Consider the following 17,089-nt stretch of genomic DNA (forward strand, 5'->3'; position numbering starts at 1 on the left):
ATAATTGCCAAGCTTTATTTGCATACCTGCATAGTTACATCAGTGTTGAAAACAGATACATTTTCAAGTTGATTCCAAATATTGATGGAAAATTGAACTGCAACATCATCAAAACTCCCAGAAGTACAGCATCTAGAATCAAAGTTAGTAATGAATCGACAAGGAGAGTAAATCAGCTAAACCTTACAAAACATCTAGTTTACGATTACATGAACTCAGAAGCCTACAAAAATCTACAAATGCATGCAAAAAACTATTATCCTTTCATATGATATACACATATATCAAGCTACAGGGAGAATTTCCAAAAAAAAAAAGAGTTCTGCTGCAAGTATATAAGAAAGTGTTGAAGCTACGAGGCTCCATGCCCATTAATTCCATGGAAAATGTGGTAGTTCAATAAATAAATATAAAATTGATCTCTTTCCAAAGAGCCAATCAATTTCAACATGGTACCCTTGTAGGAGGTCTGGAGTTGAAACTTTACCAGTATCAAATAAAAAAAAGGCCTGTGATTTATGGTGGATGCGAGGAAGCATGTTGAAGCTAGGAAGCTCCATACACATTAATACCACATGAACAAATGTGGTAGTCCAATATATAAACGTAAAATTGAACCCTATTCTAAGAGCTGAAGCTTTTGGAACAAGTGGTTAACCAATCAATTTAAACAAAAACAATGGAAACACTAGGACATGGCTAAATCTTAAGAAACTTCTAATTGTCACTTATCAGCACCAAAACCATTACAAAGGCACAGGAAATATTAATCACCAACAGGTATTGATGTCAGTGTGCCACCACCACAGCTTGGCTGCTTGCAGGTTCAAATTTTCAAAAAAAAAAAAAAAAGAGCAAAACTTTGAAGAAAAATAAGCAAATATTTTAAGCTGTAGTGTTAAGTGTCAAATATCTTTGGAATTTTTATGTACTTGTAGATAACACATGGTTACAAGGTAAAGACATCAACCTGAAATTCTTTATTCTACCATTTTGAGGTATTCATTTCAGTCGGCAGGAAGATAACAAGGTTATGGAAGAGAAATGGATTTTAAATGTATTAATCTTAGAAAGTATGATCATCTGCAAGCTTTAGAAGATCATGTTAAATACAAACATATAGGTGCATTTAGCTTGTACCTTGGAAGAACCCGACTGGTGTAGCATTCAAGCAAACCAACCAAGCTGTCAGAAGATTTTAAACCCCCTTGGATCTAAGATAAAAAAGGAAAAGGAATATTTAATTGTCAAGCATCATTCAAAACTGAAGAGAATCTAACACACTGAACAAAAAAAAGAAATAACATACACAAGCTACCAAGCTGGAAATAATGGCATCTTCAAGTGCTCGAATTATACTTAGCACATATTGACCAACATTAGCAATTTCAGAAATTGCAACAAGTTTCAATGAGAGAGAGACCATAGAATCATTAGTTTGAAGCATGGAAAGGATTTTCTCAACAACTTTGTTGTAGCATATTCCTCTAGCAGAATCATGACCACTAGCACTCTCAATCCACAATCCAATTTGGACCAAGGCTTTCAATGACAAATTCCACAAGTAAGTTTCATCACTCCTGCCAGTAATTATAGACATAAGTATCTCTAAAACGTCTTCATAACAGCCTTCTGATATAGGTGAACAGGATGACGGAAATGTTGAAAGTGATTGCAAGCCCTTAACTGCACACAAAATAGAAACAATAAATAAACTTATAAACATAAGAATTTTTGTAAAGTACCTTAAAGCTGCTGCCATATGAAGGGGACCCTTAGCATAGCGGTAAAGTCACGGATTCGAGTCGTGGCAACAGCCTCTTGCAAAATGCAAGGTAAGGCAGTGTACAATGTGGTCCGACCCTTCCCCTAGACCCTAGCAGGAGCTTTATGACTATATGTAAGAAAGTATATCAATTAACACATTAACACTATTCATTCATCCTTCCATACAGAAAAAAAAAAAAATCAAACATATAATGCAAAACACATGGAATATAATTATTAATATTAATCCACAATCTAGAATACAGCATATATACAAGTAAAATGATAATTAACATCCTTCCAAAAAGAGTACTTTGGATTTTGAGTTAATTTGGTTCAGTCTTAACTTAACATAAACCAACTAAATAATTTATTATTATTGAATATACAAGCTGCATATGTCATCATATGGGACTACTATAGAGTCCCCTTCCAAATCCACTTACTCAACCACATATGGGGGGAGTCACTTGCATTTTAGAACCATGTCACAGAATATTAGCTTGACAAGCCCTTCAAAATTGACATGTTGTGACATGGTTCTAAAAGGTAGAGTACATAAAATAGAAGAAAATAAAGAATATCATAATGTGAGTGTGTATGCAGAATTAATCTTCAAACAACTTTAATATTTAAAATGGAAAAACTATCCCATCTTAGGTTTCAGATGTCAGAACTTTTCACAACAAAATCATGATAACTATCAATTAATTGATAAGGAACAGCCACATCTTTGTCTAACATAATAATTAGCATTTCGTCTAACAGAATTAGCATTTCACGACAATGAAACCAGAAAGATATATATAAAATGTACCTGCGCAAAGCACACCTTCTTTTTCACTAGCAACCATAGAAGTATTGGATGTCCTCAATACTGAACCGAGAACATGACAAAGATCCATAGAGAAACTTTTGAGCATGAAAAACCAGCTCTTTGACTCTGCAATGAACTCTGCCGCAATATTAGATACCAAAGATAATTCTCTAGACGAACTAAGGAGTTCAACCGACAGAAAAAGTGCTCCAAAATTCATTCCGCCATGAACCGTTTTGTGGTTAGTGATACAAAATTGAGAAGAATGGTTTCTAGAAACTCCTAAAACATCCATTAGGCAGGGAAAGAACTTCAGGAACACTTTATTGCAGCAATATATTGATACCTTTGCTATGCTAGTAAAGATACCTCCAATAGCACTTAAATCGCGCTGGATTTCAGCGGAAGTACCTGAATAGCTTGTTATGCTTGTCAGTGACTCTAACTTTGTTCCAATATCTGGATCATCAATAATCAAGCATAGAAAGGAATCTTGTTCAGAAAAATCGAAGCATGAGAGAGCCGTTTCCAAACAATTTAGAGCTTCCATTCTAATCTGATTAACCTCGGATTTCATATCTACATCCAATTCATCAGTTAATAATGGTCTCTCGGGTGAGAAATTAAAGATCACATCTTTTAGATTAGACCAGATAACTCTAGAATGCTTGACCATCCTTTTCCCTCCATAGTGGTATAAACAACTGTTAAGATACTTCAAAGAATCAAGCTGCAAAGATTTGCCAACTCATTGGTAACACTTCTCCAGTAGCTTTAACCTTTAAGCATCCATTACAAAATCCAACGACATACAAACAAACCTTAGCAGATAGCAGAGATGAGGACAGTTTTTCAAGGAGTAGTGGCACAACAAATGGTTCAAAAAAAGGAGATGAAGAGAAAGCATTCTGCATAGCATAAAAGATGTCAGAAAATATAATAACCAGTGATTAGCTTATATACATTGACGTAAAAATACTAAAAGCAATGTTTTTAAGAAAACGAATTTTGCTAATAAATAAGTGCCAACAGATTTTTAAAAAATGAAAATAATGAAGCAATAAATTTTTAAAAAAAAACATCAGTTAAAATTCATTGAAAACAAGAGCTAAATTTTAAAGACCTTTGTAGGACAAAAAAACATTATAAGAAGTTCAAATGAGAAGGGAAAAAAATTGAACTAGAAATCCAAACGCAAATTTCACGGGTAAATGATGCACAAAAGCTATTTTACTTTCATTCAGAATAAACTTTACTAACTATTGAGAGTATTTTGCAAATACAGTTGTAACTAGCAACATCTTCTATAATTTCATCAAGATAGTGATAGATGAATAATCAGATGATGGTACAGTGCAAGGCAATAATTCTAGATGGTGTCTAGTGTAAAAACTTGGAGCACACATACACACACACCATAACCCTTTGTTAATCATATACAAGATTGGTCAAGATAATCTACCATGAGGACCTGAGTTTCAATAATAAACATGAGATAAATTTGAAACACCAGTGGATGGCATAAAACTATTTTAATCCTTACTTAAAACAAACAATACTAATTAAGAATATTAAATTGATAGACCAAATCAAAATTAGGTTATTACTGATTTGTTTGATTCTATTTCCTACATCCTTCTGTAAATTTCTTTATTTTGTCTAGGCCAATCAGGATCGTGGTAGAGTGAAGGATTAATTGAATATGGTGTTCCCCAAACAAACTGGCTTAATTCAATATGGTGTTCCCCAAACAAACTGGCGTGCTTGCATTTTACCATGACATATGTCACTGCCAGATGGAGAAGTATCCTGAAAATGAGAACATTGCTCCAGGCCAGTGCCAGAAGCACGTGTCTAACAATCATCATCTACTCTCTCTATATAAATTACCATCTAAAATAAGTCTTTGCTTTTATCTAATATCAACATTCCTCAATCATTCATATTGTAGGTCTTCCTCTCCAAAAAGTTAGAATACGAGAAAAAGAAGAAAATATCATGTGTACTAGAAAGTAAAACAAAATTGAAAAAGTAGATAATCATTAAGACATAAACCTTCCACATAATTTTCGGCTTTTCAGAATAAATTTGAAAACTAACAAAGATTGAGCAGAAGAAAACAGAGAACAAGTGGCATACCATTAATCCCTTAGAGAGATCTTCCCTTTTTATATCCAAGCCATCATCCTTTGGCTGCAGTGAACAGAAATGTATGTACCTCATGATCCAAGCATGAGATGTGTTTGCCAGATATATGAAAAACGTGAAAGCAACAGATAAACATACATTATGATTTCCAATACTACAAGAATGACTTGGTATATTTGTAAAACAAATCCAATGAGGAACCAGTGATGATAACATAAAGTATTATGGCACAGCAAGCATTCAAGCATTTGAATTACATTGATGAACATTAAAGGAATATACTAGTTAGCTGGGCATTGAATGCATAATCTTAGATGTATACAACAGAAAAAATGAGCAAAGAACTATAACAGAGTACTGAAAGCAATAACTTGTAATCCAAAATCCCTATGAAATCAGAAGAAACAGAAAAAAAAAAAAAAATGATCAAGGCAAGCATGTAGAGCTGTGTAGCAATGGCTGCCTAAGATAGCAGCATTGGCTACTACTTTTTCTCATGCAAACTTCCAAGATACCATAGAAACATTTCTCATGAGTTAAAGTCAGCTCCTGAAATTCAAAGAAGAGGCAAGCTCACCATCGACCTCAAGCGATGTTTGTCTCAACTGTGGTCAACTACACAAAAAGTGATCACAAACTACTACTAAACATGGACTGGCTGCAAGATCTCAAATCTTAGGCTCTGGTTCACTTGACACCAAAACAAATGCACCATAAATCCATAAAATATGTGAGCTTATTTTGACAAAGATAAGAGTAAACAGTCTGTGCAGTTATTATTCCAGAAGGTATCAACTGGATACAAGTTGCAATGTAAACTCAGCTACCCAACATATTTGCATCATATTGTTGGTGCAATCATGCTCCAAGCGGTTAAGTTGATTTAGCATATTTTGATGTGGTTGACAAAGGCTTAAAGTTAGGCTTATCATGAGCTTGATATATTTATTGAGTGTGCAGTCTCCATTGGTAGAAGGTCATGGTTGACCAAGAGCTTTGCAAGTTGATTGGAAGTTTAAGGAGGTCCAGATTGACCAAGAACTTGGCAGATTGATTGGAAGTTCAAGAAGTCAAGGCTGACTAAATTCTTGGCAGTTGATGGAAAAGTCCAGGAGGTTAAGGACAACTAGAAGCTTGACAATTGTTGAGAAATTCCAAGAGGTTTTGGCAGGCTATTAGTGAGGTCAAGGTTGACCAAGAGTTTGGTGGTGACTCAATGGGATTGAGTCATACTGATAGATGACTTAATGCAGTCAAGTTAAACCGGTTGTTGGTTTAATGGTTTGATGGTCAAGAATGAGATGGGCTTGTGAACAAGAAGTATCGACAGCATTTGAAGACTTAGAGGTGATGCCTCTAGGCAAATGGATGAAGACATAGAGGTGGGACCTCTAGGTAAACAGATAAAGACCTAAAGGTGAAACATCTAGGTAGATGAATGAAAACCTAGAGGTTGAGCTGCTAAGCAAGTGGACAAAGACCTAAAGGCTAAGCGTAGCCTTCATGAAAATGGATGAAGAGTTGGAGATAGGGGATCTAGGCATTTGAGGTCGGGAGATTACGAGGGAATGTAATCTTGAGTTTCTTTATGAGCAGAAGTCTACCTAGGTCTGCATTTAACAAAGGAACAAGTGTGATCTCAAGCAAAGTTGAAATCCTTAAGCAGATTTAGTTGAATGAAGGAATGCCTCGTACTCTCAGACGAGTTATTTGTTGAATCGATTAAGTAGTCTTAACAACCAGCTCAAGAATAGAAAGTTCTATTTTAGATTTAGACAAGTATACAAGGTCTTTAGTTGACCAAAGTAGCTTGAGTTAAGTAGGTATTAGACTACTCAAAAAAGGGTGCTCACTATTGGGCTCAAGTTGATTGAAGAGGCCTTCAGCCAACTAGAATAAGTATTTTCTGGTGGATGAGATTGTTATCTTATCCATATGAGTGAGTTTGTTTGAGTCGACCAGAAAGGATTTGCGACATGGCATTTAATCGAGTAAACTATTTGTGGAAAAGATAAGTCCGTGATCCTATCAACTGAATTGAGTCGAGTTACTAAAAAGAGGTTTTTAATCAATTGGCATTCTCGGTTTCCTTAATCATAGTTTCAACCTATTGAAAATGATTCGAGTCAACGGAATTCAATCACAAGCTAATCAATTGAGTTGTCTTTTCCACTGTGTTGATTTGTGTGTATAAATTAGGGGTACAAGGGGACCGTGAAACAAACCAAAAATCACAATGAATTCTCATATTCTTTGCATCACTAAATGCTTCTAACGACATCATGAACTAAGAATTAGGCTTTGACTCTTGTAATGTTTTTCTTTTTCTATTTTCTTGTACTCATTATTGTATATTGTTGTATGAGAATATTTGTTAAGGGTTCTCCACTCCTAAAGAAGGTCCTTTTCAATGTGATTTTGAGATGTGATCCACCTAATGAGTTGGTGGGCTGTGAAGTAACGCCTAGTGGTTCGAACCATGTTAAATACTCCTTTTATTGTTGATATTATTTGTAATTGTTTTCTTTTTAATTATGCTACATATATTCTGATTCACAAACACAAAGCATATTTCTATACTAAGATGGCGTTTGGTTTAGGGGTTTGGGAAGGAGGGAATGGATTCATTCCCAAACTTTGTGTTTGGTTAATGGGAATGAAATTACGATTTTGGAATGAAATCCAAAAACTTGAGTATTAATGAAACTCACCTCTTCCATTGGGTTTTGATAGGAATGGGAATAAAAATTAAGTTTTGGACAAAAAATACCCTCAATATATTTGTTCAATTTTTCTTTTATTTCACTTTCTCTCTCCTTGTTCTCTCTCCTTATTCCCTCTCATCATACTTTCTCGCTCAACATATTTTCTCTCTCCTCATTCTCTACCATTTTCTCCCCATATTCTCTGCCATTAGACATTCTCTCTCCTTATTTTCTCTCTCTTCATTCTCTTTTATCACACTTTCTCTCTCATGATACTCTCTCTCCTCAATCTCTCCTACGATACGCTCTCTCATTTTCTCACTCATCACACTTTATCTCTTTTCATTTTTTCCCATCACACTTTCTCTGTCAGCACACTTTCTCTCTCATCATACTTTTTCTCTCCTCAATCTCTCGTATTACATTCTCTCTCTTCATTTTTCTCTCACCACACTTTCCCTCTCTTCATTTTTTTCTCATCACACTTTCTCTCTCATCACACTTTCTCATCATATTTTTCTCTCACATCTATTTTTTTCTCTTATTTTCCTCTAAGGGTAAAAAAAAAAAATATTTAAGTTCATTCCGATTAAAAATATTCAAGTCATCAAATATTATTTTTAAGAATGATACCCAAGCTCATACTCATTCCCATTCCATAATACTATGATACTCATTCCTATTCCGATTCCTAGGAGTGAACCAAACGCCATCTAAAATTTGATCAACCTTGTAAATCAGGAGCGGAAATTGAAATTGTCATTTTTTTTTATATTTTTTGGCTATCCACCCCATCTCCTCTCTCCTCCCTCCTCCCTCCTCCCTCCCTCCTCTAGTTGTGCCATCAATCCTACAGATATGGCTTTGATGTTGGACATAACATAACATTACACGCACTACACAGGAGCATACAATAGCACAAAAGTTTTACAATGTCCCCTCTCCTCTCTCCTCCCTCCCTCCTCTAGCTGTGCCATCAATCCTACAGATATGGCTTGATGTTGGACATAACATAACAATACACACACTACACAGGAGCATACAATAGCACAAAAGTTTTACAATGTCCTACATATTATACTTCATAACTTCAATTACGCAATTCACATGCTTGATAAAAAAGGACTAAAATTTAATATTATATTGGACAAAAACATGGCTTATCAGTCATCATAGTAGATTTTATCCAAGTAACTAACTACAATTCTTTGCCTTGACAAAATTTCTACAGCAAATCTACCTCAATATAGTATTAGCAGAGATACACCTTAGGCATATGCAGCTTAAAATTATTCTTTATGATAGGGGGAAAAGAAAAAGTATGTCCAATCTCTGATTTCTAAATCTTTGAATTTAGTGGTATGGATCACTATTAGGAAATAAACACAAATGGTTCGTTGTTGGAGGAATATCATGTCTTAATGTACTATTGAGAACCAAACATTTCTAAGAATTCTTCACCAAAATATCAATGAAGGGGTGCACAGGAAAATAATTCACAAGTTGAAGGGTGGGTCTCCATATTATACTCAAAGCATAAGATCCTTGATGGGCATATGACAAAACCAACCAGAAAATATAGCAAAATAATGTTGCAAACTCAAGAAGATGGAGAAGTTAAAGTTCCATTTACATTTCACAAACACTGGTCAAGTTCTATTTTGTTTTAACTTACATGTGTGAAGTATATAGGATAGTACCGACTTAAAATATCAAAGATGTCCTGAGCAAAGCTTGCCATTGGGCCAGATGGATCAGGATACAAATGCCCAAGAATCTCAACAAGATGAAAATTAAGCATTAAGCATCGAGGATCTTTTTCTTCATCTATTGCTTCACATATTCCATAAACAAGGTCATCACCCTGTGCCACCACAATTTGTACGATGTAAGATGAATTGCTACATATAATAAGACATTTGAGATAAGTTAATTATAACTTACAGTAATAAAAAAGTTATCCCTACACAAATCAAAACATAGCTGAGCTATTAAAAATAGAATCACATCAGCAGAACAGCACGACAAATATCCCCTCAAGTGAAAAATGAAATCAAATAACAATTCTAAAACTAAATGTGCATAATTTTAATTCGTCACAAGAACAGGAAAAGAATAATGCATCCCTAGTCAATTGACCTTCTAAACTACCTTTTCCATTCTCAGATGAGGAGCAATGTCCATGGACAAGGACAAGAAAAGCACAAGTTTTCTAGCATTTTTTTTGTTCTTGGTTTGCGTTGTGTCATAATTCTGGTTCACCAGGCCCCTTGTATTATGCAAAGAATCCCTTAGAATTTGGGCCACATTAGCAATAGATCAATCCCAACACAAGTAATTCCTAACATAAGTAGTTGGCAATCTCCATGGGCGCTCAATTATTTATTCCATCATTATCATTCTCTCTGCATGATGTAGTTTTGAATTTAACTCAGTAGCAGCTAGGATTTTCGTCCTTAAAAGTACAGAAAAGAAAAACGAGATTATCCCCGTGTAACTCACTTGGATATGGTGTATTACACAACTTAAACGTCTAATTTCAGATGGCATGTACAAGTACCTATACCACAAGTACATCTCAGTTCATTCCATTTCTTCTAAGTTATACTCATTCAACATAATAAAGTAGTGCTTTTCAATGACAAAATACAATCACGAAATCCTTGATATGTATAACAATTGAGCCAGCAATATCCTACCACACTGAAGGCTCACAAGTCACAAACTTTAGATTGTATCAGCTATTCAACAAGTACTGACTGATGATCCTCCGATTTGAAAGGCAATGGGTTTTCTTTTGAACATATACAGAACTATGGATCAAGAGATGCTAATATGAAATGGAGCAATGGATTTTGTTAGAAAATGCACAGACGACAGAACCATATATCACAGCTTGATAGCTAAAGGAAACAAGAAGAAATAGGTGATCAAATTAAATTTCAAAATCACAAGGAGAAGTGCAAAATACCAACACCACAACAGCATCAGTATAAGCATCCAATAGGCACTGAAGAACTTCTAAACATAACTGCAAAGGCATATAAAATCCATGTCAAAAACCAGTAACCCACATTCCAAAATAGTAAAAAAATATTGCCCGTGCACTATTAACCTTACGGTCACGAACTGCTAGTGATTGCACTTGTACATTAATTAAGAAAGATTTTGCAAGTGTTCTTGCATCACTATTGTCAACCATGCCAAACTTTTTTGTTCTCTTCAAAAGAGCTAGGCAACCAACAAGAACTCCCCAGAGTACTTGCCAATCTTCCTGATGCAAAAAGGATAACCACACAAAATATCAATTTGAGCTGCCATTCAGACAAGAAATTGCATCTAAAATTTAATGATAAGCAACCTGCAACTTTACAGATCGCTTTCCAAAACGAAAATGATCATGAAAAGAATACATTAAATTCAATCATGTCAAAAAAAATTTTAAAATCAAAACAGCTGTATCGGAGATAAGTGGAAATTAAAGCATTAGGTTTGATAATTGTGATGGCATTTGTGTTTTTCTTAGACTTTAGTGAACTAGCATGTTAGTTTAGGAAACAATGTGATAACGGCTTAGTTGTTGTTGTTGTTTAGGAAACTAGTATGTTAGTCCTATGTAAACAATGAGATATAATACAGTTTCTATCAATGTAAGAGATGCTCATGCATTCAATGATTCAAGTCCCTAAGATATTCCTTATTTAAATATATGAAGTTCGTCACAATCAACAACAATATCGCATATCTTGGATCTATCTGTTTGTGTTTAGGGAAACTAGTATGTTAGTTTGTGTTTTTCTTAGACTTTAGGGAACTAGTATGTTAGTTTAGGAAACAATGTGATAAAGGCTTAGTTGTTGTTGTTGTTTAGGAAACTAGTATGTTAGTAGTCCTATGTAAACAATGAGATATAATACAGTTTCTATCAATGTAAGAGATGCTCATGCATTCAATGATTCGAGTCCCTAAGATATTCCTTATTTAAACATATGAAGTCCGTCACAATCGACAACAATATAGCATATCTTGGATCTAGCTGTTACTAGTCAAGTCAAATACCCATAAAAAAATTCTTCTTAAAGCTTTCAATATTTAACTTGTAAAAATGAAATACTATAGAGACCTGTGCAAAACAACATAAAAGAAACTCTGTTTTGACATTTCAACTGCCATTGCAATATTATAGTTAAGTTTGGAAAAATGAAACACTATATGTAGGATCAAGAAGAACGAGCACCAACACTATACTGCTATGTTATTGTAAAAGGATAACTATATGTCACAATAGAACATAAACCTTATTCATCTGATATGGGACTAAACTTATTACAATATTTACTCAATATCTAATACCTTTAGTATTCACCTCAAACTCGAGTATAGATATTATTTATGTCCAGTTTGTTATATAAACTAGAAATCAAGTTTGACTAAGAGACAATAAAGATGAAATCACAAATATAGCACTTGCGCGTAGATGAAACAAAACTTTGAGGGAGCACAAAGGTGTGGATTCCCTGACCTCAGATCAACACTTCAACAGAGAGAGGATGAAGAGAAACCCTAAGAATAAATTTCTCAGTAGACTTTTACTTGCAGCTGCACATACAACAGCACAACAGCACCACAAGGGGTTGAAGAAATATGAGAAGAAAAACACTTTATGAGGATTGTAAGGGTGACTGAAAAGTTGAAGCAAGACCCGAAAGAAGAAAGGTGAGAAGGAGCACACTCAGACAATCCATAACATATAGTGGGACATAGTGAGTGCAGGACAAAGAAGATAAGATTAGACAAACGATCAGGATGAAGATGCAAAAATGGAAGGACAAAGATAAGAACTGCTGCTGGAGAAGAATTACACTACGATAAATCTGAGATGGTAAAGGAAAAGGAAACTCACCAGAAAGGTCTCAGAACACCAAGAATAAAGAGAACCTGAACAGGTTTGCTACTCATCAGTGCACACGAGTGCAAGCTGATTTGGCAGAGATGTTGAAAGAAGATGAAGAGAGTCCACTAGTGCTGCTGACTAGTGCAGAAGCTGTATCTTGGAGGTAGCTTCCAGTGATGGAAAACAGCTGGAACCTAGAAACTTGCAGGAAAAAGAAGAAGAAGATGGCTGCTGGTTGAAAATTGTTGGGGCCGAGATCAAGGAACTGTCTGTTAAAAGGTTTGTTACTTGAGAAAAGAAAATGGAGAAAAAATATTGGCTGAATCTGCAAATAGAGGGAGAGGTCGTTGTAGAATCCATGGGCAGAGGAAGAACTGGTGACAGAGCAACAAATAGACTGAGTTATACCCTTATAGGGACTCTAGAACGACGCCATTGCAAGAAGTGGAGCTACCCAGTGTCTAGTATCTCGCACATTGTTCTAATTGTCAAGAAAAAAACTGATGAAGAATGCAGCTGAAGACACAGGCAAACTCAGTGTGACAAGACACAGATCTAGCAGAAAGGGGTTGGAGAAAGCCAAACAGCAGGGAGCAGCAGGGAGTAAAGTTCCTAGATGAGGAGAAATGTTATAGCACTACTTAATTGTGACTTGAATTGAGATTGCTTTGAGGCTGAGTTGGAATGATTAATGAGATATGTTATATATATTATATAACATATATATGTTTGTTGTACATTATATATGCATATATGTTTTACATTAAATAACATATGTGTTATATATTATATATTATGAATTAACATATAATATAATATATAATATATAACATATAACATATGTTATATAATATAAAACATATTAATTAATTGTTAATTAGATAATTTTAGGTATTAATTGAATAATTTCGTTTTTAATAAATATTGCATTAGTGAGTTGAATTATCATAGATGATATAACAGTTATATTAGTTAAATTCACTTGGTGTAGACTGGTGCAGATGATTTTAATTTTTAATTCATTTTTAATCATCCATATGTAAACAAATATCAACAAAACGTCTTAATCTTATAATTCATCTTAGGGACAAGTGGATCTGCTAGAAAATTGATTTTAATGGCAATGTTTAGATTATGGCATGATTGGATACAACAGTGAAATCATATGCCTCAAGCAACAACTAATCAGTAGATACATAGATATTTCAAATCGTCCAAAAATTCTTCAAAAAATTTATAGTGAATGAAGGACCAACTTGATGCAAAAAAAAAAAATCCTTGAGCCCTCGTATCTAATGCACATATAACATTTTAAAATTTTCAAGTCTTAAACACAAGTTACTTGAGCATTTTTCATTAATTTTCATCTCTTCCACTTAATTTCTTCCTAGAAAGAAACTTGTTTGGTCTATATTGCCAATCTAAAATATCAAGGCAAAGTTTCATCAGTTGCAAGTGTATGCAGTAGATAACATGCAATCAGGGACAAAGGCAACGTGATAAACAAAATAGAAAGAGGCCTTAAATTATTTAAATTTGGATTGTTTGGTTTGTAAAAAAAGTAGTTATCTGCAGCAGCAGTACAAAACGAAGTAGGATAAGACGATCTTACTAGTTTTGCTGTGAAGAATTCTACCAAAATGCTTATAGTATGACTATCTAATGGCTTCTCAAGAAGGCAATTAAGTACTTCTGCAAGGAGAAGTGTACCTGAAAATCCAATATGGAAAGCTCAAAGTTACAAATACTTCCAAACTTAAAGGTTGTTGAACTTGAAAAATAAAATAAAAAAATAACTGAAACTGTGTTTTTTATGTGATTATGTGCAAGCAAGGGTTGCCTAGTATGTAAGTGTTGCATGCACAAGATCCTTGACTTTATCAATCTCAAGAGCAAACAGTGTTACAAAAAATGACCTAGTACATGTGTATGATTATGTGCAAGCAAAGGTCACTTGGCATGTGGATGTTGTATGGAGAAGATTCTTGACTTCATCAAATTTCAAGAGCATGCACTGGTTCAAAATGGACAGGCAGCAGCAATTTATTGTGAGAGAGAGAGAGAGAGAGAGAGAGATGTATATATAATAACTTCTGGGGAAAACATATGGAAATCATGACAATTAGGAGGGGCAAGGACCACACCCACATTATCCACCACAATATGTATACATGTGCATATGCAGTCTTCAAGAGATCCCTATGTCTTGTGCATTACCATTTATTGTAAAAAATTTGTCCATGGAAAACCAAACTAGTTTGTTGGATCAGGACCCAATTTAATATCTATAGGAGTAGTGTGAAAATTAGACCTTATATGCACAAATGAAGGATCTAGTGTGTCGGTAATTCAGTGAAACTATAAAGAATCAACAAATTGCAAATAGAAAAGATCTCTTGAAGTGGTATCAAACTTTCGACCAAAGAGGAACTCCAGATTCACTTGTACCTCATAACAAATCAATGAATCATAACTTAAATCTCATGAAGAGGGAGAAGAAAACAACAAATTATTATGAAAATAGTACACTGAATATACAGTGATAAATAGTTCAATATTGCTATTTAGTTGGAAAGTTATTGTAACCAGTAAAATAATACTTTGTATGAGATAATTTTATTGATAGAAATTAACAAAGTTGTTAAAGTCATATTTATAAATAAAAAATGAATTGATAGTAAAATTGATGTATTGATAAATACTTCATACTGTATAGTTTAATATATTACCATTCTTTTAGACATCCCAAATTGTTTTCTAGGTGCATTTCAGTAAAAACTATATGTGATTAAAAGGTCAACAAAGACATTATTTAGTTTAATGTATTTCTCGAAAATACACACTACCAAACCAGCCCAAGATGTTCTGTAGATTAATAAACTACATGTTACTGTGATGTCATCAGAGCATCATACTCTCTGGCATCAATATAACAACATAAGTTTGCAATTTATCTCCCCCTCCCTTGGAGGCCTATGAAGCGATCTAGTGATGATGATAAACAAACTCAAAGCAACATCAAAGGAAAGGATCAATCTCAAAAAAACAAGTGAACATCAATAAGTTTGCATGTCTCTGTTTTTTCGGTTTGGTGCCATTGTATACATATCCGCACGTGCAATTCAGCATACAATAAACAAGAAAGCATAACTCACATTCAATGAATCGGCATTCATTAGAGGTCCAACAGCATAAATCTTTAAAGTTCAGTAAAATGTAGATTTTATTGCAGTGTCAAACTTTACTTTTTCCATAAGCAGAAAATATTGCCCAAACAACTGTACTCTTCCATCTTTCGAACTATAATTACCTCTACCACGGATAATATGGTCTGTGGAGGTCAAGTACAGCTCCATTTCTCGCACCTCAATATTTTGACAGACAAAAGAAAATAATAAGATGACAAATATTCAAACACACACACACACACACACACACACACATATACGCCCATAAATAATCATCAAGAATTTACCAATGCTTCCAGGGTTAACAGATCATTCTTTATCAGAGAAGAAATCGCATCCACACTTTTGGCCTGTCATACAATAATTTCAGCTGTTTAACTGATGCCCCAAAAACAACAAAATTAACAAAAGTATGTAAATGGAAGTTAGAAAAATCAACCAATTAAAATAAACTTTTGGTGCGTGCAAATGCTAAATGTAAAGAAACGAATTAAGCTATGAAAAAGACCTATCTAAAAATAATCCCTATGAGTAAACTAAGAGATCGCGAAACCCTCCAAGTTCGTGAAGGTGAAGAGTGACTAGCGAAACCCTAACTACAATATTCGCTTCCAGTCGGTTTCTTCACTTCGAGCAGCACAATCGGTTCTAAATAAGCTCCGTAATAAAATCAATCATGAAAACAACAGGAACGCTTGGTACAACAAGAGAAAAGCAACAAATAAGTATTTCAGAAATTGCAGAAAAAAAAAAGAACAAAAGAGCAAGACATGTTGGTTGAGAACGCGGGCCGAGTCCACGAATGCTTCGATGTGGGAGATCAAAGTACTCGGTTTCTCCATAGGTTGACGGCGGCGGACGGCGAAGGAGGAGGATGGACAGGCGACGGGTTCTAGGGAGGTTTGCAGGAGCAAGCGACTTGGTAGTTTGTTATTTAGCAAAATAGCACAGAGGCGGAGAAGGGTTGATGGAAAACGAATCGGATTTTTCTCTTATATTGCATCCGCTAATATAAATACGATATGTCATATATATGATATATCCAGCAGGGATCTCCTGGTCCGTAATTTACGGACTAGGGGATGGTCCACTGATCTGGACCTTTGATTTGAATGGATCTCATCTTTAAATAAGTAGGGTTTAAATTCGATCGCATATTAAATCCGTTCTATTCAGGACGGATGTAGCGGGTCTAAATCTGTTGACTAGATTTAGAAATAGATTAAGGGTGGATTACGAATTTAAATGACTCTGTTACGAATCTATCATAATATAATAATAATAATAATAATAATAATATTTTATATTTATATTATATAATATAAAATATATTATAATAATAATAAGTATCTTTTATTTTAAACTTAGCGGATTGACGGATCCAATCCATTTGGAAATAGGATTGATTGAAAAATTAGGTAGAACAGATCTAAATTTGGATCTATTTTTTGAACGGGGCAAGTTCTATGATTGCCCAAACTCAGTCCGAACTTGCCCCAAGATGATTTAATGACTAGCACATAAGGTATTGTTAACTTTTAAAGGGGCATTTGGTTGATAGATTTGGGAA

General features: G+C 34.5%; 1 protein-coding gene across 10 annotated transcripts in view; it reads right to left on the reverse strand.

Moving 5' to 3' along the window:
• The window catches only part of LOC122006824 (MMS19 nucleotide excision repair protein homolog), a 25,943-nt gene extending 9,458 nt beyond the window's left edge, over positions 1-16,485 (reverse strand). For 4 of the 10 annotated variants that reach the window (XR_006118760.1, XM_042562468.1, XM_042562467.1 and 1 more), the window contains exons 1-13: positions 16,290-16,485; positions 15,807-15,869; positions 15,642-15,696; positions 13,944-14,041; positions 10,553-10,711; positions 10,409-10,468; positions 9,113-9,301; positions 4,724-4,777; positions 3,406-3,492; positions 2,585-3,314; positions 1,310-1,686; positions 1,141-1,214; positions 27-132 (exon numbers count right to left, since the gene is read on the reverse strand). Coding sequence is in view for 9 of the 10 variants with exons in the window: in XM_042562468.1 (XP_042418402.1) it covers positions 27-132; positions 1,141-1,214; positions 1,310-1,686; positions 2,585-3,314; positions 3,406-3,492; positions 4,724-4,777; positions 9,113-9,301; positions 10,409-10,468; positions 10,553-10,711; positions 13,944-14,041; positions 15,642-15,696; positions 15,807-15,869; positions 16,290-16,361 (2,124 nt within the window). In the remaining variant the exon portion in view is untranslated. The other 6 variants (XM_042562470.1, XM_042562469.1, XM_042562472.1 and 3 more) reach the window with 6 other exon arrangements.
• Between the last annotated feature and the right edge of the window lie 604 nt (positions 16,486-17,089).

This window comes from Zingiber officinale, chromosome 7B (assembly GCF_018446385.1).
Source record: "Zingiber officinale cultivar Zhangliang chromosome 7B, Zo_v1.1, whole genome shotgun sequence".
NCBI classification, from domain to species: Eukaryota; Viridiplantae; Streptophyta; class Magnoliopsida; order Zingiberales; family Zingiberaceae; genus Zingiber; species Zingiber officinale.